General features: G+C 38.9%; 1 protein-coding gene across 3 annotated transcripts; it reads right to left on the bottom strand.

The window, feature by feature from the left end:
- Positions 1-2,730: 2,730 nt before the first annotated feature.
- On the bottom strand, positions 2,731-24,832 carry fam8a1b (family with sequence similarity 8 member A1b). Of its 3 annotated transcripts, none has more exons than XM_052016906.1 (5): positions 24,340-24,832; positions 12,365-12,485; positions 10,599-10,722; positions 9,293-9,432; positions 2,731-8,011 (listed from the first exon to the last, which is right to left on the bottom strand). In XM_052016906.1, the coding sequence occupies exons 1-5, from the start codon at positions 24,785-24,787 to the stop codon at positions 7,981-7,983; spliced, it is 864 nt and encodes a 287-aa protein (XP_051872866.1). In that variant the 5' UTR covers positions 24,788-24,832; the 3' UTR covers positions 2,731-7,980. The 3 variants fall into 3 exon arrangements, with proteins under 3 accessions (XP_051872866.1, XP_051872865.1, XP_051872864.1); XM_052016905.1 differs by having other exon boundaries at positions 2,731-7,857; positions 24,340-24,788; XM_052016904.1 differs by having other exon boundaries at positions 2,733-8,064; positions 24,340-24,793.
- Between the last annotated feature and the right edge of the window lie 224 nt (positions 24,833-25,056).

Below are 25,056 nucleotides of genomic sequence, written 5' to 3'. Positions count from 1 at the left end.
ATACCACAAACTTTAAATTTGTTAGTCTCTTTCAGAAGAACACTATCAAAATGCATTGAATTTATACCATGGAAGTGGATCATTTGCCCATCTGATCTATGTTGGATCTTATGCTCCTGATCCTTTCCTCCTCCTGCTTTACCAAACCTTGTTGCCATTCCCTTCTATTCCTTTGTGCCCTCATTTATGTATCCAGTGTCATCTACTCCTTATTATAGCAAGTTAAACTGCTCTTTGAGTAAAGTAGTTCCCCAGAATTTTTTTTCTAGGTTTAGTAGTTTTGGACTTTATGTATAGCCTATAAAGCTTTCATAAATGTAAGGAATTTCATCAGTTGTAATAGCCTTCTCTTTTGGTGGGGGGAAAAGTCTCAGTACCTTTATTACTAGTTCTAACTTGTTCTGGCATTGTCCCTGTAAATATTTTTGTACTTTAGCTTGCAAGTTGTCTTAAAGGGTTTTTGAAAACTTAACATTTGATGTGTTTGTTTTGGAGGTGTGATCACTACTATATTGAAAATAGCAACACAATAAGTAAGCAGATAATCCAAATAGTGTTGGCTGAGGGGTAAACTTGGCCACAGATGGTGTAATTCAATCTTGCAGTTCCAATGCTCTTGCCTTTAGTTCTTTGTGGCAAGGGCATTGCAGAATCAGATTTCTTGTTCTATAAAGATTCTCTATGCTGTCCTAAGAGGTTACTGAATAGCCACTTAAGTGAGCCAGATTATCATTCTGGTTTTTGCCTTTGGATACTGTACCACTAAGGTCCCAAACTTCCTTTTAAGAACTATATAGATGCACAATCTTCCCATGGATCTTATACATGTTGAAATGACATGTTCTGCTATAGAACAAAGCACCAGCCCTTACAAAATCTCTGGGCACAAAATTTCAACAGGATTAATCATGGTGCTGAGCTGTCTCATTTAATAAAGTTACCTGCCAGTGCCTCTACATAGTCTTTATTATTTGATCGATGTACTTATTTCTGAACAGGAAAAATGCTGACAGGTCTCAATAGAATGATTCAATCAACATTGGGAACTGTCTTAAAGGAACCAGTGTGTCTAATGCTTACATTGCCCATTCTTTGGAGAGATGATGAAAGATGAACTGTTTAGATTGTATTCCGCAATGATTTGATTGTTTTAGTAGCAGGCTTTCGTGTTCCTGTATTCATACAGCTGTCACTGCTGGATCATCAGCTTAAAGAATGGAAGACATACCTTGAAATAAAGTGGAGGCAATTCCTCACTTTGCTATGGGTGTGAATTGGTTATAAGTATGTTTTATGGAAAAATACAGTTTTCACTAAGGGATTTCATTAAGTGCTTAAAAATGCTGACATTTACATATATAGTTTGCCTAAATTGACTTTAGTTGACGTGGAGAAATTGATTCCATTTTATTCTTTGAATCTCTCCAGATTTTTTGCATCAAAAATTTGAAAGCAAATAAGTACAATAATTTTGCCAGTTTTGTTGCATCTGTTGAAAAATCATATACGATTTGAATCTTGGTAATGCTCATCACTGTAGGTGGTGGAGGTACATGAGTAATTACTCTCTTTTAAAATAGCTCTTGCCAATATGATTTGGTGTGCATCTTAACCTATTTCATCTACCAAAGTCGCAGAAATAATTTTCCTGCAGATATTAATCACAATGCACCCTCTCTGACACTGAGAGAAATAGACCCCAAGTCTGATTTATTCCCCTATAAGTTGGTATCGAGTTTGTTTGCACCATTTTAACAGGCAATGTATTCTAAATCATTGCATTAAAAAGAAATGCTCAGTGTGGGAGGAATTCATTCAGCCAGTTAAATGCAGGCTTACTGAGATTTTTGTTATAACGACATTTTCTCGCATTTGTCTGCACCCTTGCAAGTTACAGTACTCAAGTACTTTTTAAAATGCTCATAGTTGATTCCATCATCCCTTTTAAGGCAGTGAGTTCCAGACCCACCCTTGTTGTCTGTCACCACTGATTCCTTTGCCACACGGCTCTCATCCTGGTCAACTCCAGAGCTAGAATTCCCAACAGCAGCTGCCTTAAACAATTCCATGAAAAATGACTGGGCAGGTAAAGACTGAGATCGTGTGTGTTAAACTTTTCATGCTAAAAACCAACTTGTATTTGGGAGTTTAAAATAAATTCTTCAGCTTATTGCCGTGTGATGGTAAATTAAAGCATGCATTTACTAATTCTTTGCTTACTGTTAGTTGTAAAATGTTGACATCAATATTGATAGAGTAATGAAGGGAATAAAAGGATAAGTCACTTAGCCTTGAGTTATTCAGGAATGTTTGGTATGTAAAATGAAGTTGTAATTTACATGTCATAGGTCTGAAAAATGGCTCAATTCAAATCAATCTCAGTCTAGATGGAACTGCTGAAGGTAGTAAGTGTGTAAATACTAGCACCTCCAGCCAGTGTTCTAATCTTTATTGGATCACAAATTTTATACATCTGTTCAAAAAGGAGGAAAAATTCAATCCTGGTTTCCATATATCTAATAGATCTAATGACAATACTGGCTAAAATGTTTGAGATAGTAATCCAGAACACATCAGTGTTTGAAAGAATGAGTTAACAGGTTACAGATTGGATTCATTGAAGTAACATGTTGATGAAGGCACTGCAGCTGTTGTGTAATTTGTAAAAGTACAATGGGTAGCAGATTTCATGAGATTAAACAACATTGGGAGTGTCAACATAAAATTGTTTAAGATTCAGAAAGCATACTAATAGTGAATGGTGATTTTTCAGATTTGATGTTTGCGTTGGTATTCCCCAGGGGTATACCTGGCACTTGAGAAAGGAACTGTTATTTAAACTTGAGAAATGTTAAATTTAACAAGGATGGTGTACAGGATGCATACAAGGAATATCAGTTATGAATATAAATGTTTGTACAAGAAAATTCAGTATAAAAGTTGAAGCAGAGATATTTGGTATTATTGTAATATTCTGAGCACATTCTGGTGATCATGGAAATCTGAAAAGTAAAATACTCAGCATGTTAGACAGTACCTTGAAATTTAGAAACTTACTTTCAAGGTTTGAATGAACATATATTTGGACTAAAAAGCTTTATTGATGGCAGCAGATGTTAAATGGCTAGATAATATGCTCAGTGTTTGAGGAGACCAGGCCTCATCTGCAGGTAAGTTTAGAGTTTGGGGCAAAATCAAATGCCATCTGATTGAGGCATTCAAATTTAGATCCATTTCAATAGCATCAACACTGCAGTCTGGCCTCATTAGGAGGTTTCCAATTCAAACCAGCCTCTGCATTTTCTATTGGGCAGGAACCTTGTATCATGTTATTATAGTTATGTACATTAGATCATATTCCTCTTGACCACTGACTGAACTATGCATCAATTTGTTGAAGTAAACACATCAGACAAAGATCAAAAAGTGAAACTAAAATTAAATTTAATTAAATATTAAATCTGAGGTTATTGATGTTAGATGTATACATTCTCCATGCATGCAGGCAACAATCAATGCACGTTTAGTATAATCAATATTCAAATCCAGACTGTATATAGAAATCTTTTAATTTCCTGACCCCATTAACACTGCAACTTTTAGCTATTCTTCATGGTGCTGGGTGTTCCTGTTCATGTTTATTAGTGGACTCAAGATGGGGCCAATACAAAGCATCAAGTCCTTTGACCAGCAGCAGCCTAAGAAAGTGCATATGTGGACTGCCCAAGTTGTAATTCTCTAATGTTTGTTTATATAATATTAAAACAACAACCATGGTCCAAATTTGTAAAGATTGGAATTTTTTTTACATTCCAGCTAGTTTGTTCCTTGTGACCCTTAGCACAATGCTGTGACAACAGGTGGAAGATGAAAGTTTAATTGGAAAAATGTACCCAGAAGTGGTTAAAAAAGCAATATTAAACAAAGTTATCCATTTTGAATTTTACAAGTTAGAATGTTACTGCTTTAAAACAATATTCATTCATTAAAAGCCATGGAATTGAATCTACAAAACCAAACCTATTTTGCTCCGATTAAATTTATGTAGAATTAATCTTCAGGAAATGTTCATGTCCCAGTGTAAAATTCAAAACTTATGTTTAATAACTAGGTATGTGACCCAAGGTCTAATTAAATGGTTAAATTTTTGCATCTGAATCCTGCATACTTAGTAATACTGCCAGGCTATGGTTTAGCTATTAATTTTGAATGCATTCACAAAGACTAAAGAGGATCTGCCAGTCACCAAACACTGAATCAGGCCTCAGTCAAGGATTTTTTCCAATGTCCTTATCAATCCCCTACTCTTCATACTTCTGCCAAATGAATAAAATCCACTTTTCTTCCTATCCTCTCATACTATTCAATGTCCAGTCTGCAATTACACAAACCAAACATTAATACAATTGTGATAGTACATTTATAAATCCTCTCACATGCACCCCCCCACCCCCTCACATTTACCCTCATGCTGAGGAAAGTCAGTGACCTCAAATGTGGATCAAGAATCCATATTTAATTGCTAAAATTGGTTTTCATCATTTTGTCAGAAGTGTGATTAACACACATGGTATTATTGGATAATGTTTTGCTCTGGTTAAAGAATGCAGCATAGACATGATGTGCCAAATATGTGGTTGCACTGTAAACTTTGCTGTTCTACATCCCAAGAGGCAAGCTCAGAATCTGTGTTCTAACTCTTTCAAACCATACCTCCAAGCCTAGTTTCCCAGAGAAATACAAGGCTATTAACAGTACCCAATCACTTAAGGAACTATTTCTCAATATACTTACTGTCCAAAGGAAGTTATGTAAATTATTAAACACAAGGCAGTTTCACAGCATCAAAACCAACCAACTGACTCAGTGTGATTTCAAGGATAACAATTCAGGCTGCCACTGGCAATTTAGTCACAAATCTATTTTTCTCCATATTATGTTCCATTGAAATTGCAAACCAAAACAGATTTTCAAATTAGAATTTGTTTTTCCATATGTAATGTTTAAACTTTTGACCATGCTGTTTTCATTTACTTTAACCAAAACTTGGTATACCAAATGAACGAATAAAAGGTTTAAAAGATCAAAGGCCAAGTATAACACCAGATTCATATCTTGCTGATTAATAGAACAATTTTAAAAAGTGTCAGATGTAACTGTTTCCATAAATGGCTTTGAAACTACAGTATCAGCAAAGATTATTAAATTCAGTCCTCCATTATTTCAGCACACCAATGCTGTTTTACAATTGGCCAGCTACATTGTTAAAACAGATGTCAAAGACATTTCTTGTTGACATGTCTCATCACTGCCATCCAGGGCAACTTCAGTCTCGTGCTTACAGTACAGAAGTAGGTCACTGAACCCATCACACCTGTGGCAGCAGTTCAAAAAAAATCTCTCTTTACCAGCTGCATAACTAGCAAGTTATTGATCTGGTGGATTTTTTTTAATCTGCTCGGTTAAACGAAGCAGAGTTTGCTATCCTTTCTAAAGAGGGCAGTCTCCTTTTCTTCAGTGGCTTCCTTAATGCTACATGATAGACTAAGGTTCTCAAGCAGACCAATGAATTTTTCTTTTAATCTGTCTAGCTGTCAAAATTCTGGTTTGATTCAACTGTTTAGGTTACCACAATATAGCATTTTCAGGATCAGTATTGAGTACTGGTTGGTAATTAATAGGAAAAATTAATTAACCCTGTAATTCAAACATGTACATCACCCCGATAAACAATTTTTTTGTGCTTTTGAAATTGCCTGCAGTGATAAGATGGTTGAATCTACCCCAAAGGGCTCTAAATAAAAGATCTCTGTTAAAGGATTGGGGGGGTGGCGAGGGGCCAGTGGTGGTGGTTTCCAGATAAAATGACAACCCTTTGACTTTAAAAAGAAAGTCAACCCCAAATTAAACTGGTGGCCACACCGTGCAATTTTAGCCATGCAGCAAATCCACTAACAAAATTTATGAAAGTATGCTGAATCAGTTATTCTGTGTTTACTTTAAGTGTCATTTTGAAAACAATTTGGATAGCATCTAGAATTAATTGAACACAAGTTATTTGGCACTTGCTGAATACCAGTAATATTGACCTACCTTAAGGCATGAATATCCAGATCCTGCACCAAACAAAAAATTGTTACTAGGTCACAAGTTATAACAAAAAAGATTTTTGAACTTCTCTAAAGAAATATGGTGATAAGAACAGGTGCAATACTGCGCATGCCAGAATGATCAGCATTATAGGATTTGATTTTATACCCGTTATTGCAACTCCAGCTCAAAGGTTCCTCCAATTTGCACAACTTTTTTGGCCCTGCATTTCACCACTTACTCTTTTAAAGAATATCTGCAATTTGGTAAAACATACCATTCCATGCTAACTCAGAATTGTGCTACACCACCAGGTTTAACACTTGATTTTAGAATTTAAAATTAATATTCCTCTCACCAAACTGAGAAACTTGAAACATCAATATTGATTCCTCAATATTGACATTGTGTCAATGGAAATAACTGCAATAACTTCTCAACATTATGGAAAAAATTAAAATATTTAAAAAATGATAAAAATCCAGGAAGATGAAGTGAAATAACAAGGTTCACATTTGTAATATTTTTGTAGGACTATATGCCTTCACTAACATACAGGCACAATATTTGCAAACAATTCCCACCTTGGTCACCCTTTCAAGCTCAGACAGGGTAGAGTTAATGGGGGTAATATTAGGCCTCTGAGTGATCACTGTTCAGTGGAGTGACCTCACCTGGTACAGAATTCAGCTTCATTTTACACAAACCTGGGCTGGCATTGGCAGAAACAGGAAAACATTTAGCAGGATGTGGCAAATGGCTGCATACAAGGAAAGTGCTCCTTTAAAACAAAACACCATCTTTTATATATTTCAATCTTTGCAAATATTTTTGATTAAAACAATATTTCTGGCTGGCACATCCATAATAAAGGGAGAAAAAAGTCAAGTCTGGAGTAGTACAACAAATGTGTTACACTGAGCCAGTATGGCATGATGCACAGTATACCTTAAAACTACAACAGCAATTGTGCATGCATGCTATAAAGAAAACAAAGCACTCAAGTACACACACAATACCCAATTAGAACATTTTCTTGAATCAGTCATACATGTCATTGAATATTTTTTTGCCTAAAACATTTCATAATCCAGAAGTCAAAATAATACTGAGCATTTGTATTTATCATTGTGGAATAGGTATCGGCTTTAGAGGCAAAATATACTTTCCATTTGCAGAAAGTCAAATACAGTGTCAAAGTTCAAATTTTCTTTTCCCCACATATTTTCTCCAGAATATTTAGCTAATGCTTTAAGATGCAAAATAATTTCACATCCAAACTGTCCAATTACTTCAGGTGGGGGCTAATAACTATCATCAGAACACTGGTGCATGTTTTGGTTTCATCAGTTGATTACCTGTAGTGTTTTACTTCAGATGAACCAAAGGCACAACTAAAGCAGATTTTCTCTCTCTCACATCCAGACACACAAGTAGACATGCAATGAGCAAGGGACTAAAATGAAACAGAAACTGGCAAAAAATGAAATGATTCTGTGTAACTTTATCAATTTTAAGTTGATATTAATGGTACTATCTTTTTTCAATAATTTTGAGACAAATTTCAAAGTTGTGCAAATTTCTGATGTGGAGCGCCAGAGTCAATCATGATCCATAAAGGACCGCAGTGTCAACCATCAAAACAGATTAATTCCCAAGTCATTTCTGGAATGTCGTGACAGTGGCAGGTACGTGTTCATTCTCAATTCAGCCTTTCATAAGATCATGGAGTGCAGTCAGCAACAGGTGTTTTCTTCTCCCCATTTTCTGAATAATGCAGAACCACAGCAAAGTAGTTTGAAAAAAATTACAAGACTTCTGCATTGTCCTCATCTCACTCCATTTCGCTTGACTACAATAGTCCCAGCTACAATATCATAGGCAGTGCGATTATGTTGAAAGAACAGCAATGTAACAAAGGCTGGGAAAAAGAAGGCAATTGAAAAATTCTTGATCAATGCTCTTATTGCAGACCTGTTGTGAACAACAATAAAAAGGACAATTTAATTTTGGATCACCTTTTAAAAATGGGTTTACCCATTCCAGCACAACTTCACCTTTTCTAAAAAAAAGTAAATACTATATTTCTACCGCATCTGTATTGCCTGAAGATTAATGCTTCAGCTCATTAGTTACGTAGAATTTGCAGTGCAGAAACAGTCACTGGACTATCCAGGCCAATGTTATTACACTTCACTTAATCATACCCCGTCTTCCTCTTGGATGACTATAGTTTCTGCATATTTCTGCTTGTATCTATGGTAAAGTTTACAACATCAAGTAAAGCCTAGAACATGATTTTGTAAAGTTCATGACTTTTAATGACTATCCTGACTAAATCCAACTAAGTTTTGCACACATTCTAAGGCTTTAATAAAAGGGCAATCTTTTCCCTTTTGGGCAACATGTCAGGAACACTTAGCTGAGGGCATACAACAAAATTTTATTTGCTATTTGCATACCAATCATTGCTTATGCCAACTAATGTATAGCATTAAGAAAAGCCCCTTTCTCCAGGCCCATGTAACTCAAACAAGAGAAAGCAACCACTGCATTAATTGAACTGCAGAGCTTGCAATGTCAACGCAGGCTCATCTGCCTTTGATATTTAATTGTAATATCAAAATTTAGACTATTGAAAATCACAAGTGTATTCTGAACAATACAGGGAGATACTGTAAAGGGAAATTAACATTCTTTGCTGGTTAAAACGTCAGACCAATTTCATCAATCAGGTATTGAGAGAAGTAAAAACAAAATTCATTAGCTCAACAACTTCAACATCCCAAAGATGTCTGGGTTGATAAGTAAATTAACCACTGTAACTTGCCCCTAGTGTATACAACAAGCTGTTAAAATAGATGAAAAACCTTGGTGCAAGTTCTCTGTTGGATATACCTGAAGTTACATGGGCCTTAACAGCAGTGAACAAGGACATTTGACACAATACATCTTCGTTCCATCTTACTTTTGGCACCTAAAAACATGTGGCCCCATTCCTTAATCCCATGTTCTACTTAAATAATGCTCAGAACCCAATTAAGCTCACTGCTTTCCACCAATTACAAATGCATGAACATCTCATGACATGACACCTTGAGCAAGGTGACAGACAACATGGGGCAGTGTGGTACTTTGCAACTGAGTGCAAATGAGGGAGCAGAGTTGACTATTCTCCAGTTGAACTGCTGCAATTACTTACGATGAGATGCTGACGTTTTGTGCCGGGACAACCAACACCCGATTAGGAGCAACTAGCACTGAGCTGTCACAGGAAACGACTCGTAACCCCAGCAGAAACTTGCCAGGTGTAGCCCCGCCAACTCCCCACAGGCAGACAATCTAATGGAGAAGGCAACAAAATTGGAGTTACCTAGAACAATTTAAATAATTTTCCAAGTAGCTGCTGCTGACAATTTCATTACCTGAACAAATCACTGGGCACACACAAACGGAGCCTTTCACATTTCACTAGAAAGCACTTCTAGTGACCTTGAAATGTAAGCTGGGGAGTCTTCAGTTTAAAAAAAAGGTGGCAGATAAATTGCACGAAGGAAGGCTCCAAAAAAATATTTAGTTTACATGTCCTCATGAGAAGGCAGATGGAGGTCACCTGAAAGATGGCACTTCTGACAATCAAGCTTAACTCAACTTCTTCCCTGGTTTATGTGGTCAGTTTTCAAGAGTCAAAGGTGTGGTATGTGCAGTCTCCATCAGTTAAGCTGCTTCTCAAAGCATTAATCAGCTTCTGTTCCTCTGTGGCATTCTTGCATTTCGGTTGGAATTTGAACAAACAACCCTGGGTTCTTCACATCCACTGCTGACATTGAGCTGTCTCTCACCTCCGTGCTATCTGATTTGTTATCGTACCCGCCTCCATTTCAGCAATGGACTCAGAAATTTCTTCCAGTTAAATATTAGGAAACACGTCAATCGCAACCAAGAGCATTCTTCCCTGGCCACTGACTTTACTCCCTAATCACTGTCCGAGGCCAAACCCAATGGGTCACAGCCTTAGCATGCTGTCTGGCCCCCAAGGTGACCTTCTGAATTCATTAGCCTCTCCAGAGTCATGACTGCCTTTTGTCTCCACATCATACATATCCATTCACAACCTCAGCCCTCTACTGTTGCAGCACACATCCATGCATTTATTACTTTGTGAATCCCAGCTGTTAGTAGTCATGCCTTCAACTCCAAGTTCTGCAGCTCCCTCTCCAAAGGCAAAGACTACTTTTACAACCAAGCTTATAGTCACCCGTTCTAAAATCTCTGGGCAGTCATGTTTGACCGATAATGGTCATGCGAAGCATTTTGGACATTAAAAGGCATGTTGTGGTAACTCCAAGACTTACCTAGTGCTGCTGTATACTGGGAAATTAGTATTTAAATGCAGGGTTCCATACTGAGTTTGGATTAGGAACTTCCATATACAACCAGTCCAACCCAACTCTCTAATACCTCCAATCCATGGTAATACCAACTCCTTACTCCAAGGAACCACTTACCTCATAGAAACAAACCAACAGTCTGTACATCAGTGCAACAGCCATCATTTTCTGAAGGTCTTCTAGAGAGGTGTCTTCATCAATTTCTTCAATTATATAATTAAGCGCAAACTTAGAAAGATCTCTGCACATCACAACATAAACACAATGGTGAGTCAACAACCACTGAAATAACTCAGCAGCGCATTGCCACATTCAAGACAAGTGCTTCCAACTAATGAAAAATCTAACATTAATCCATCTACAAAAGAAATCAGCAACATTTCAATCTTCTCAAAGCATTTTCTATTAATAGGACATAATTCAAACAACCGAAAATTAAAAACAGTGTGCAAGTGTTAATTCCTCTACAATTGTCACGATAACATGGTGAGGTGCTTTTATGGATGTTAGTTTATAGTTTTGGTTTAATCTTCGGGAATACAGGAATTTACAAATTTTGCTTTGTAATATTTTAACAAGTTTAAAATCATTACTTCATGGTGTTAATAACCGAACAGTCCTTATCCACAGCCCATATCAGCATTTATTTTCCAAGTTAGTTTAAACAAAGTTTCTGTGGTGCCCAATGGCACCTTTTAATGTCAAATTGTTTCATGTGAACTAACAGATAATTTTGATCTGAAAACAGCTCAGTTTTATTTATAACATTAAGTTTAAATGATTGGATAATTCAATTTTCCCAAGAGAATGCCTTCAAGTATTAGTAAACTACAGATCTGCTACAGTTCCACATTGGTCATCACATACAACAGCATTGCATGTTACATGCTATAGCAGAGCAATATCTCTAGAGCTCACGTTCCAGCATCCTATGGAATCTTATAGATCACTACATATATGAGCACTATGGCAGCCTATAGATTATCACACACTACAAAACTTAGTCGAATTCCTATTGATCACCCCAGGATTAATCTATGGAAATTCACATAATGGTATCACAAAGCATTATTCCTTAGAGTAACAAGGGACAATGTTTATAACGCTATTGGCCTTTAAGGACATTGTCCCTTAGACTAACAAGAGACAACATCTGCAACAACAAATGGAACCCTATAGAGTTAATAGAAACTGCAGAACCTGTGCAGAGTTCTAAAGAATCTGATGAGGCTTTTTAAGATTTATTTGCTCCCCTCCCCCCACAAATAATTAGATAGATTATTGCAAATAGATTATTGCAGCATCTGCCAAGTGACATTAAATTGCAGAGAATGTTTCTTTTCCTCTGGTGACTACATTAAAGAAAACAAAAGAAAGGAGAGAGTGCAAAAGAAAGCTGTTACAAAATTACATGACTTCAGTGATAATGTAGCTCATTTGTTTCACTTAAATCAGAATGCAGTTCAGCATGACTGTCCAATTCAGCAATTAATTTACAAATGACACATCTCCAATTACTCCCTGCGCTTTCAGTTTCTTACATCTGTTGCTCCACCTAATTAGGCTGGCAAAGCATGGAACAATTATAAGCAATGCACAGGATTAGTAATGAACACATTCACTTACAACAATTGCTTTCTGCATGAAATCACAACCTCGGCATGAGATCAGATCTCCAGTGACAAAGCATAACCAAGGTTTGAGGCAACCCCAGGTCATATTATAGTCCGTCAATTTCATGTCATTTGGCTTAACTTAGTTGACATTTATTGGCAGCAACTCACTTGCTAGAGATTCTTCCCACTGGATTTTAACCAGCTGCTTGTATACAAAACCTGCACAGCAATACAGTGCTTTGACTGAAATGAGAGTTCCAAACTTACTTGATCCCACAAATGTGCATTACTGTCAGCACCACAATAGCTTTCAGCAGGAACAGGATTAGAAAATCCACCATTTCTGCAAGGAATCGATGCATCAGTGAGGGGATGGTATATTCACGTCCTGTGAGGGAAAGAAAAGCTTCACTTTTGTGACCGTTTTGATTGGGAGAAAACACGTCCTCAAGAGGTTAGTTAAAAATATGCAAGAGGGATGGGGACACCCCCCCCCCATCACTCCACCCCCTCCTCTTGTGACACTGCATATACTATCGACTTTATACAAAGGTGATAGTGGTGGGTGGGGAAAGAGCTGACGATCAAATAATCTGAACTGTCATTCATGTTTGGCTGGCAGTACGGAGTTGTGCTTAACGTGGACTTTTCTCTTTCAAGCACATGCTCAGGTGTTCCCTGTGGGGAATAAGTTCATATGGGCAACTCCAATTTAATGTAACTGCTCGAGGTCAATTATTGATTACTGGCACCCAGCCAAATGAAGCTTGCACAAAATGAATACATTCTCACACTTATTTTGGACCAGATACTTCTTCAGTTAGAATGAAGTATGAGTCTATGAAACATGACAATTGATGAGGTGTAGGAGATGTTACGAACCAGCAACAAAAGAAACACTCTGAATCATGTGATAAATATTTAAAAATTACACTACTTATGATAATAAGAAAAATAAAAGTAAAAATGTTAGTATGTTATAAGTAAAACTGTTAAACCTTGAACATTAACCACAAAAACTAAACTCTGTGTGTGTGTGTGTGTGTGTGGCAAAGTCCCAAACTCCAAGTCCAGGAATGGTTCTTAAAGTTCAGTTCAGCAAGCCATAAGGTGAAACATGAGCAAAGGGTTCAACAACAACCAATGTTGACTGAAGATAAGACGTAGACATAGAGAGAAAATAGAGAGTAATTACGAAATCCAAATGTTCCACGATGGAACCCAAACAACACCTCAGTGTTTACTCGGTAGTGACTTCCTCACCCCAAAAAGCATCCGAATCGTGGCCATCCACACAAATACCTGTTTGCAACAAAGTGAACTCTACCGGATTACTCCCAATTTCCATACGTGGATTGTAGTAACAGACACAGTTATTGTTTCTCATCCATCGATAGAGAAAACTAGCAGGCTGGTGTCTCTCTCTTTTCTCTCTCTCCTCTCTGACTGACTTCTACTGACTTCTTCAACATCATTACGTCCTCTCTCTTCTGTTGACGTAAGCACGCCACACACACACCACTATGCTCTAACTTAAAGGAACATTCACCTAGTCCGTAACACCTCCCACCTAAAAAGAAATTTTTTCCAAGAAAAAAATTTAACCACGCATACAGTTAGTAATGTTAATCATTATCATTCCACACAATTACAGAGTATCAGACTAGTAAAGATACATGTTTCCCATTTAACATTGGGAAAGACAACCAGCGATCACGTTATCTTTGCCTTTAATGTGAGTTATCATGAGATCAAACTCTTGCAAAATTAAATTCCAGTTTAACAGCCTTCTGTTTTTGTTTTTCACTCGGCTCAGAAACACCAATGGGTTCTGATCTGTATACACAGTCAATGGTTTCTGAGTGCTGCAAACATATACACTGAAATGTTGCAAGGCTAAAAGAAGTGACAGTAATTCTCTCTCTATGGTGGAATAATTCTTTTGATGCTCATTAAATTTCTTTGAAAAGCTACAAGATGGTTAATATCATTAAGGTCACCCTTCTGCAACAACACAGCTCCTGCAGCTTCATCACTGGCATCTACTGCTAATGAAAATGGCTTTTCAATGTCAGGTGATTTGAGTACAGGATGGTAGCATGAAATGGCTTTCAGCTTTTCAAATGCTTCTTGACAAGAATCTGTCCAAACAAACTTCACTCCCTTCTTCAGAAGATTCGTTAGGGGTAGAGCAATATCAGCAAAATCTGCAATAGTATCCAACCATTCCCAAAAATCTTTTAACAGTTCTCGTACCCGTGGGAACAGGGAACTCAGATATTGCTTGAACTTTTGCCTGAACAGGAGCTAACTTGCCTCGACCTACAACATAACCAAGATACGTCAGTGGCGTGGCCAAATTCACTTTTAGCCAAGTTAACTGTAAGGTTAGCTTTGGAAAGTCTTTCAAACAACCTTTCTAACGCAGAGATATGATCCTCCCATGTATCATTCCCTGTCACTAAATTGTCAATGTAGGCATCTGTATGTTTTAACCCATGAATCACCAAATTAATCATTCTTTGAAATGTTGCTGGAGCATTTTTCATTCCAAATGGCAAAACATTATATTCATACAATCCAGAAGGGGTCACAAAGGCAGAAATTTCCCTTCCTCTATCTGTTAATGGAACACACCAGTACCCTTTTAATAGGTCAATCTTTAAGAAATTTGGCCTTTCCCACTCTGTCTATGCAATCATCCACCCTAGGAATAGGGTAAGCATCTGACTTTGTTACAGCATTCACTTTCCTGTAATCTGTGCAAAATCTAACAGTTCCATCAGGTTTAGGCACAATAACACAGGGCGAACTCCAGTTTGAAGTAGAACGTCTAATAATATCATTTTCTAACATATATTCAATCTCCTGGTCAACAAGTTTACTTTTTTTCCCCCACATTCATTTGATATGGGTGTTGTTTGATTGGTTTTGCATCCCCAACGTCAACATCATGAGTAATTATCGATGTTCTGTTTGGAACATCTGGGAACAGATTTTTAAATTTTAAATTCTCTCATCTGTTGTTTCTGTGAAATTTGTAAATGGTCCAACTTCGTTTCAAGGTTCTCCAGGATATTTTGTTTTTTTAGTTTTGATGGAACAATATTTGGTCTAAATTGGTCTTCCTCAATATCAATGTCAGACATTCTCGAAACAACCTTCATATCGTCTACCATGGCCACAACTGAACTTCTCTCATAATAAGGCTTAAGCATGTTTACATGACAGAGTTGTGTTTTCTTGCATCTATCTGGGTCTTAATTATATATGTCACATCAGTTACTCAGGAGTCAATAACATATGGTCCAGAAAAACGAGATTGCAATGGATTGATCTGGCTAGGGAAAAATACTAACACCTTCTGCCCCACTGCAAATGTCCTTGGCCGAGCACATCTATCAAAACATGTCTTCATTCTTATCTGGCTGGTTTTCAAATTCTCTCTCGCCAGCTGGTAGACTATCTCCAAATGAGTTTTAAATTTTTGGACATAGTCCAACAGACTCAAATGCACTTCCTCATTAACCCACTGTCCTCTTAACAATTCCAAAGGTCCTCTCACCCGATGTCCAAATACAAGCTCAAACGGACTAAATCCTAATGACTCCTGTATTGATTCTCTCACGGCAAACAAAAGTAAATGAACACCATCGTCACAATCTTTTGTGTTTTCAAAGCAATAAGTCTTCAGCATATTTTTGAGAGTAGAATGAAATCTCTCCAGAACTGCCTGAGATTCTGGGTGATATGCAGATGATACAATCTGCTTTGCTCCCAGCTCAGACTAGTTGTTGAAACAAATTAGATATAAAATTACTGCCTTGATCAGATTGGATTTCTTTTGGCAAACCAACCAAAGTAAAAAATTTTAAAGAGCCTTTGACACAGTCTTGGCCTTAATATTTCTAAGTGGTATTGCCTCTGGAAATCGAGAAGTTGCACACATGATGGTTAACAAATACTGATTTCCAGCCTTAGACTTTGGTAATGGGCCAACACAGCCCATTTACTTCGAAAAGGGTTCACCAAAAGCAGGAATAGGTTTCAATGGAGCCACGGGGGTCTTTGATTTGGTTTACCTACCATCTGACATGTGTGACAGGTTCGACAAAACATCAACACATCCTTTCTCAAACCAGGCCAATAGAATTGTTTCAAGATCTCCCCTACAGTTTTATTTACACCAAAATGACCACGCAAAGGCATACTATGGGTCAGGTTTAAAATCTCATTCCTATGAACTTTAAGAACCACAACCTGATGAATAACTTCTCATTCCTCATTAACAGGGATGTGAGGAGGTCTCCATTTCCTCATTAACACTCCAGTTTTGACATAATATCCAATTGGCACTTTCTCAATCTCATCACATGAGAATGCTTTTTCTCTCAATTCTGTAAGCTCAGGGTCTTTCGTCTGTTCCACCATAAATTCTTTCCTCAACAAAGACAAATCTTTAAATTCAGGCTAAATACAAGGATTTTGATCCTCCAGTGAAGACAGAAAAGCCTCAGACAAGGCATCATAATTTTCTTCCTGTTTAGGGCTGTCATCAGACAGCACAGGACTGTCGGCCTTGGCTAATTCTTTAGCTCTAGCTCGAGTCACCGCACAGGATGGGTAAACATCTGGATCATTCTCAGACTCATCAATCCTTGGTTTGGTCGTTAACTGTACCACAGGGACAAATTCTCCATCCGCAAGGTCATTCCCCAATAACAAAGAAACTCCTTCCACTGGTAAATTAAGTCGTACCCCTATCTCGACAGGTCCTTCTACAAACTTTGACTTTAAAATCACCTGTAACACCTTGCACTAGATTTACCTCACCAGTGTCAGTTTCTTCACCAAAATTTAAAACACTGTCCAGCAAGAGAGACTGACAAGCCCCAGTATCTCTAAGGATTTTCACTGGCACCTGGGGTGACCCGTCATTCAGTGAAACAAAACCCTCTGATACATAAGAATGGAATTCCTTCCTCACCTCCTCCAACTTTTCAGCCTTTACCTCTGGCAAGGACTGATCCTTAACAACATGCCCTAAACCTTTTTGATTTTTAATTACCTGAAAACAAGCATTGGGCACGGCTTCCTTCCTTTTCTTCAAGGCGACACAATTAGCTATCACATGGCCAGGTTTCTTACAGTAATAACAAGTACGCTCAGCAGGTTTCTCCAGCACTGGCTTCTTTTCATCCTTCCCTTTTTGATTACCTCCCAATTTAATCTCCAGTTTACCTGGATTGTCCTTATAACCTTTTTGAAAGGTTTTAGGTTGTCCCCATTTGGATTTATGGGTTAAAGCATAATCATCTGCCAACCTAGCAGTTTCTTGTAAAGTTTCCACCTCCTTTTCATTTAAATATGTTATTTCAGCTGGGACACATCTTTTAAAGTCTTCCACTAACATCAATTCTTTCAATTTATCAAAATCCCCATCTACATTTTTAGCCATGCACCATCGTTCAAAACATATTCTCTTTCCATTGGCAAATTCCATGTGCGTCTGATCTGCAGATTTCTTCAAGTCTCTAAATTTTTGTCTATAAGCTTCAGGTTCCAATTCGTAGGCCTTCAACACAGCTTGTTTTACCTTGGTATAATCAGCTGCATCCTCAAAACCATCAGAAATCAGAACTCTTTCGTTTCATTTCTGACTCCATCCTTTTTTGTTCCAACTCCACCTTCTTCATTGCTAGATCAGCCTCTAACTGCATTCTCTTCGTTTCCATCTCAGCATTTATCTTCCTTTGCTCTGCCTCTAGTTTCCTGTGTCCCAACTCGAACTTCATTCGCATTTGTTCTAACTCTATCTTTGCTAACTGCACCTGGCCATCAGGAATCTCTGACTCACTCCCAGGAAACCGTTCTAACTCTTCCTCCTCCAAATCCTCCAACTCCACTGGTTGAGAAGTCACATCAGAAATCACTGGTTTAATCTCAGGAAACTCGACTACCTCACTCAACTCAAACACTTCCTTCTCCAAATAATAGTCAACTATCATTCTATGAATAACTGCTTTTTTCATAGACCGCTTTACTGCTTTAAGGTTTAGCCTTGTAGCAATTTTTACCAAATCATCCTTTTTCGCCACCTCCAATCCCTTTAGGGTTGGTGACTCCAAAAATGCCTTAATATCCATTGCTGCTGGTTTCCACACACACAAGCCAATTAAAAAGAATTTATCAGACCAACCACAATCAGTCATCCACTAAGACCCCAATTTGTTCAACCTCAGACCACTCTCATCAATCTTCGGATTGGATCCCAGATGAATCTCATCAATCTGGGGAACGATCCCGGATGAATCTCGTCAATCTGGGGAACGATCCTGGACGAGGCCCCAATTTTGTTACGAACCAGCAACATAAGAAACACTCCGAGTCATGTGATAAGTGTTAAAAACTACTTTATTAATAACTACTTATGAGAATAAGAAAAATAAAAGTAAAAGTTAGAATGTTAGAAGTAAAAATGTTAAACCTTGAACATTAACCCCAAAACTAAACTCGTCGTGTGTGGCAAAGTCCCAAACTCCAAGTCCAGGAATGGTTCTTAAAGTTCAGTTCAGCAAGCCATAAGGCGAAACATGAGCAAAGGCTCTTCAACAACCACCGTTGTCTGAAGAAAAAACGTAGATGTATACAGAACATAGAGTAATTATGAAATCCAAATGTTCCATAATGGAACCCAAACAACACCTCAGTGTCTACTCGGTAGTGACTTCCTCACCCCGAAAAGCATCCGAATCGTGGGCGTCCACACAAATACCTGTTTCCCTCTACAGGTCAGCAACAAAGTGAACTCCACCGGATTACTCCCAATTTCCATACGTGGATTGTAGTAACAGACAGTTATTGTTTCTCATCCATCGATAGAGAAACTAGCAGGCTGGTGTCTCTCTCTTCTCTCTCTCCTCTGACTGACTTCTTCAACAATGTCATTACGTCCTTTCTCTTCTGTTGACGTAAGCACGCCACACACACACACACCACTGCGCTCTCTCTTAAAGGAACATTCACCTAGTTCATAACAGAGACCACAAAACTGATTCTACGTAAACATGTTGACCTATGAAGAAACATTAATGCTCTCATAAAAGTGGTTAAAAGGAGGGTCTCACTTAAATACTGACAGTCTCCAAATTGTTTCAAGACTAGGTACAAAACTAGGACCACAGGAAATAATGGAATATTAAACACGCCTCTGCTACCAGAGGATTCTTCTTTCCTTGAAGAAGTGATGCTTGGAATAATTTGTTACAGCTGGACAAAGCAGCAGGGGAATTAAAGGGTTGGACCAAGTGCTGAAAGAGGAGAGGAAGCTGAGTAACTCTTTCTTTTACCACACTGGACATAATGGGCTGAATGACCGCCTTCTGTTTCATATATTTTCTATTAAAAAGACAATCAGAGTCATACAGCATGGAAACAGACTCTTCAGCCTATCGAATCCACACCAACCATCAAGCCCCAACTTGCACTAATCCTATTTTATTCTTTCCACATCCCCATCAACTCCCCTGGAAATTGGAGCACCCATGGTCTCAGAGAAAGCATGCAGACTATACATACATCACCAGAGGTCAGGATTAAACCCTGGTCAATGAAGCTGTGAGGCATCAGCTCTACATGGTCTCCCCCTTCCTCACTGTTTTTGAACTTTAAAATAGAATGATAAGGCAACCCAACCTCTAACTGTGGTAAAGCAGCAGATGGAATTTAATTTCTGTTGTTCAGATAAATCCACAGATTTTCAGCTCTTGTCCAAGTTAAAAAGATCAGCAGACCAGCTGTGAAATGACTGTTTCTTTCAGTTGTCCCAAATGATTTTTTTTTTGTAAAAAAGTGGTTACTTTTGCTTTGGCAGGCTCCCCAATCTCTTCAGTTCTGATTTACTGTGAATTTAATGATTGAGCTGTCAGCTGCAACAGTGATACAGACTTTTTGCATCTGGTACTTCAAAACATGCTTACGTGCCTGGATTTAGCATAATGGCAAAAATGTTAGTGTTCACCATTACTGTGAAATCTACTGCAGCTTTGATATTTCTGCACATGTTGCTTGGAGTTATCCAAAGTTGGTCAGTACTTGGGCACAAAGTTCCTTGAACTCATGCAAATTTAAGCTATATGCAAATTTACCATGTGACAAAACCTGCTCAAAATCTTGTGTTTTGTTGCACAAAGTCCAAGTGAGATTTTATGGTGTACTACCATTCCTGGCAAACCATCAGAGGATGCAAAACAGTTTGATGTATTATAATTCCCTGACATTTTTATTTCAAAGATTTTTAAATTGATTATAAACTTTGGAAAAAAATGTAGAAGCTTAAGCTCAAGTTGCATAGAATTTAAAAATTAAAATTAAAGCAGTTTTGACTTCTGAAACACTGTTGAATTATTTAATGTGATAGGTTGATCAGACAGCCTGACAACATCATGGTTGTTGGACACCAAGGGTCCCACTGAACTGACGCCTAACAGCAGCAGGGGTTGGGAAAGGGGTGGTTCTTGCCACAGGGAGCCTTTAAAGTCAGCATTGAGTGCTGTTTCTTCTCTGCTGTACATAGATTCTGTACATTTATACAGATGGACCACAGCACAACTAGCCCTAAAAAAATCAGGCAGCAGCTCCGAGGAGGATTTTCCACTTTACTGTGCAAAGAATTTTATAATTGCTTCAAACATCTAACACCACAATTGCGTAGGAATGGGAACTGCCAATAATTTTAAAGGGTGCAAGAACAGGCACTAGGTGTTCTCATTGAGAAATCTTTAAGAGTCTGGAAGTCAGGTTAAGATGATTATTTTTAAAAAAAAGGTTCCCTGGTTTTAATAAGTGCCATAAGGTTTGTTTAAAAAAAAGTACATCTTTTTATATTTCCAGTTAGCCCTTAGCTGGACTATTGTGTCCAATTCTGTCAACTTCATTTTGGGACAGAAGTCAATGCTCAGGAAAAGATGCAAAGATATACCAGAATACCAGGAAGAGGAGACTTCTCTTTTAGTATAGAGATTAAAGGAGCTGGGAGCATTCTTCTAGATTTAATGCACATCAAACAGCTTGGCTAAAGATGCAGGCACACTAACGTAATACACTAGAACTGTGATGCTATCTAATCCCATAGCTTTTGCTTCAACCATTTCTTGTATTCTTGCTAATCAAACTGGCTTAATACTGGCTCTGTCATGACCAAGAGCTCATAATAAATCATCTACTTGGCACTTCTAGCTGACAATGGTTGCAAATGCTTCAACCTCGACTTTGGCACTCAAGTTCTGGGCTCCAAACTCAATGGGAGTGTAAATATTCCTGAAGTCTCGTCCTGTTAGCTGTTTAGTTGTCCAGAACCATTCATGGCTTGACATGATCCGCTGGCCAGTTATAGCACTTTGCTTTTGCTAATTATCATCTTCTTATCCCTTAAAAGTCAAAGCTGACTTTCTTCCACTCCAAGTGGAAGTTGAGTCTTATGTGGTACCCAAAGACTTTGGAAGGTGCTTTCGTTAAGAAGACAGGACCTTTGTTTTATGGACATTTATCATATGGACCTATCCTCTCATACACTTCAGTGAAAGACTCGATGTTTTGGAACTCAGCCTCTGACTTTTCTAAGCATTGTCTGTGTATTGTAAATTGAAGACAGATGTTGGGGTGATCTTGATTCTGGAGTGAATACAACAAAACTGTTTAGCTGATATGAAGCCATTTTGCAACTCAGTCAGGCTGGCAGCTCTCTTTGAGGTGCTCCTGGCCCTCTCCTAACACGCTCTGCTACTCTCAGAACCAGATTCATCTCATGGTTGGTTAATTCTAATAGAGCGAGGAATAATAACTGGCCACAAGATTAAATATTATGGTGAAATTCTGCTTTTACCAATGCTTCACAGAATTTCACAATCACCCAGTTCTCAGCTGCCAGCTCTGCCCTGAATCTATTCTATGTAACACAAAAGTAATGCCACACAACACAATGGAAGGTGCGTTCAATAAGCAGACAGGACTATGCCTCCACAAGTTCTGCAAGTGGTCATGGCCAGATGAACCTGCCACAAGCTGTTCAGTGAGGAATTGCTTAAGCTAGTTTTTTCACCACATGCCACAAGACTAGGATTGGCAGTTGTGTCCTTCAAGATTGAGCCAGTTTCCCACCCAGTGTATGTTCCACATTCCTGTTGCTCTCAGCAGTCCATCCGCAAGATGTCCAGCATGGAGCAGTAGTGATTCATCAGCTGATGTAAGTGGTGGTCACATTTCTTTGCCCAAGTTTGACTTGATACCATAAGATTTCATGGCATCTGGAATAAATGCTGAGGGCTCAGAGGGACACTATTACCAGTGCCTGGTGAAAGAGAGTAGAATGTTAGTTGAAAGGTATAATTCTATGTCAGGCTCTTGCTTCATCGAACAATTTAGATTTGGATGTTCATGAGGAGGGTCCTGCAAGATCCAGTTCATTTTGTTCTTGTTATAGTTAATAGAACTGAGTGGCTTGCTGTGCCATTTCAGAGTTAACCACATTGCTGTGTGCCTGAAGTCACAAACTGTTCAGACTTGGTACAATCCACCCTATCCTTTTCCTTGGTTGACCAGCTGGATTTTTAGACCAGTTGCATAGTTTCACAGTCACTGGTTACCAAGGCAACATTTTAGTTTTTAAAAATAGTTATTTCATTAATGTTAAATTCATTGGATTCTGTGGTGGCAATTTTGGCTCAAGTTATCTCAGGATCATTAGTCAGGTTACTTAACCATCAATAGCCTGGATGCTAGGAATAACTTGCCTACTCTGCTTCAAACAGTGCCGTGGAATCTCTTTCAGCTAGATTGGTTTATTGTCACATCTCAAAGATGCACCGTCAACAGTATAAACTTCCCCGAAACTTGAATTTTTGTGATTAAATCTCTGGAATGGATCTCAGAGCAACAACTGAAAAAAAAAATAGAAAATTTCTACAGAGCAGGAGAACATTCAGTCTTCATTTCTGTGCAAGTGGATGAGAATACACTGTCACCATACATCAGAAGTGCACAGCACAACTAGTTTACACAAGCTTGAGTGGATTACTTTGCTCTAATCCATTGACAATTATTCAGTTGTATACATAAATTCATTACTTTCAATTCTGTATTTGATTTCCTGGATGTAACTGCAGCATTCCCAAAGATTTTTTTTAAAACACAGAATTCTGCATTATATTCACAGAACGTTTTATTCAAATTCAATATAATGTTGTTTGTGTGAAACACAGCATTTGCCCACAAGACACTTCCCACCAGTGGCTTCCTCGAAAAGGCAGCAGTGATGGGAAAAGCAAGAGTGGGTCACGGCAGCAGCAGAAAGAGTGTCTTGACAGACGGCTGTGTCCCAAAAGGACTACATGTAGTTATTTTACACTGTTTAAACAGGACACCGGATTAGACAGGGTGGGATGTCATAGGGTGCACGGAGCAAGGGGAAAACTGGAAATAGACTCATTGTTATTCTTAAAACACAGGTTTTGATGGCATCTCAGGACTTTGTTTGCTTCCCTTAGTGATCAGAAATCTATCCATCTGTTTTGAATGAACACAGCGACTGAGGGTTGAGAACCCATGAGTGAAGAAATTTTGCATCTCAGTCCTAACCAGTCTACCCTTTGTTCTGAAACTGTATCCCCTAGTACTAGATTCCTCAGTCAGGAGAAGCATCTTCCCTGCAACAAGTCTGTCAAATTCCTATGAAATTTGTATGCTTAGATGCGATTTCCTCTCAACCACCAAGCAGTTGCTGTAAAGTGGAAACTGTGGTAATACGATGTGTATTAAATGACTCTTTAGCGTGATTTAGTGTGAATGTCCATTGCGTACATAATTTTAACCCCCTCAGAAATCCCAGACTGTGCATTTAAGATGATCACACATTATCACCACTGCTGTTTTTTGATCAGTGATAACTAGGTGCACACGTTAGAGTTTACAGCCACACTTTCTAATTTAGATGTTCCTGCAGTTTGAACTGGTATTAAGATGACTAGATAACTTGCACAGTGCATGTATAAATTTGTGTCAATTTAAGTTTATGTTAACTTACATTCGTCTTTATCTTGCAATGCACTGTCCTGCCGCCGCAAAAGGCTGATTTTCATGACATTTATACCCTATGGATGCTTATGACAGCAATGAAGAACTAGATATTTCCAGCTGGAGCAGAGTACTGTACATTGAATGGCCCACGTCCTGCAACCGTTCCTTACCTCCCGGGTGAACGTTCCCCGCCTGTTGTGGTGCATCGGCGGCTGGCAGCCTGACGCCGTTGGCCGAAGCTGTTGTAACCTCCTGCTGTAGTGGAGGCTGTTCGCCCGGAGCCTGCGCCACTGCAGGAGCCCCGAAGTAGGGCGCGTAGAGCGAGAAGGGGCCGTAGGTGTTGTTGGCCCCGGGTACGGCTGCGGCCTCGGCTCCTTCACCCTGCCTGGCTGCAGTCGCGCCGCCGGCGACGGCGGGGAAAGGGTAGTAAGGAGGCAGCGGGGCCACCATCATCATCCAGCTCTGCCATTGCACGTAGCCGTAATACTGCCACAACCACTCCTGCACTCGCCTGCAATATTCCCCAGCGCCGGCGGCTGCGCGGCTGCTGCCACCCAGGCCCTGCGCAGGGAAGCAAGAGCCACCCCCGAGCCTCCCTCCACCGCGCCGGTTCGCCATGACTGAGATACCGAGGCTGGAACTCCGCCCTGATCCCTTGGCACCGGGGCCACGGGACCCCCGGGGGGGTGCAGTTAAATGAAGTCTCCAATAGCTGACTCATAACGACAAACTTACATTCATCAGCAGAGTTATATTTAAATATAATAATTAGAACGCTGCTTGGATACGACAGAGGCTTCAGAGTTGAACAAGGATAGAATGGCATTGGCAGGGAGGAGATCCTCATCCTCCCCCAGCAGGCTGGGATGGATGAGTCCGTCTGTGGG

The sequence above is a fragment of the Pristis pectinata genome, chromosome 5, assembly GCF_009764475.1.
Source record: "Pristis pectinata isolate sPriPec2 chromosome 5, sPriPec2.1.pri, whole genome shotgun sequence".
Taxonomy (NCBI): domain Eukaryota; kingdom Metazoa; phylum Chordata; class Chondrichthyes; order Rhinopristiformes; family Pristidae; genus Pristis; species Pristis pectinata.
This window is presented reverse-complemented; position numbering and strand designations above follow the sequence as displayed.

Coding starts and splice junctions, on each gene's coding strand:
- fam8a1b (XM_052016904.1), bottom strand. CDS start 24,787: ATGGCGAACCGGCGCGGTGGAGGGAGGCTCGGGGGTGGCTCTTGCTTC. Junction 12,486..24,339: donor GGGGAACGTTCACCCGGGAG/GTAAGGAACGGT, acceptor TTTCCCTCACAG/GACGTGAATATACCATCCCC. Junction 8,065..9,292: donor CAAAACGTCAGCATCTCATC/GTAAGTAATTGC, acceptor TGTTCACAACAG/GTCTGCAATAAGAGCATTGA.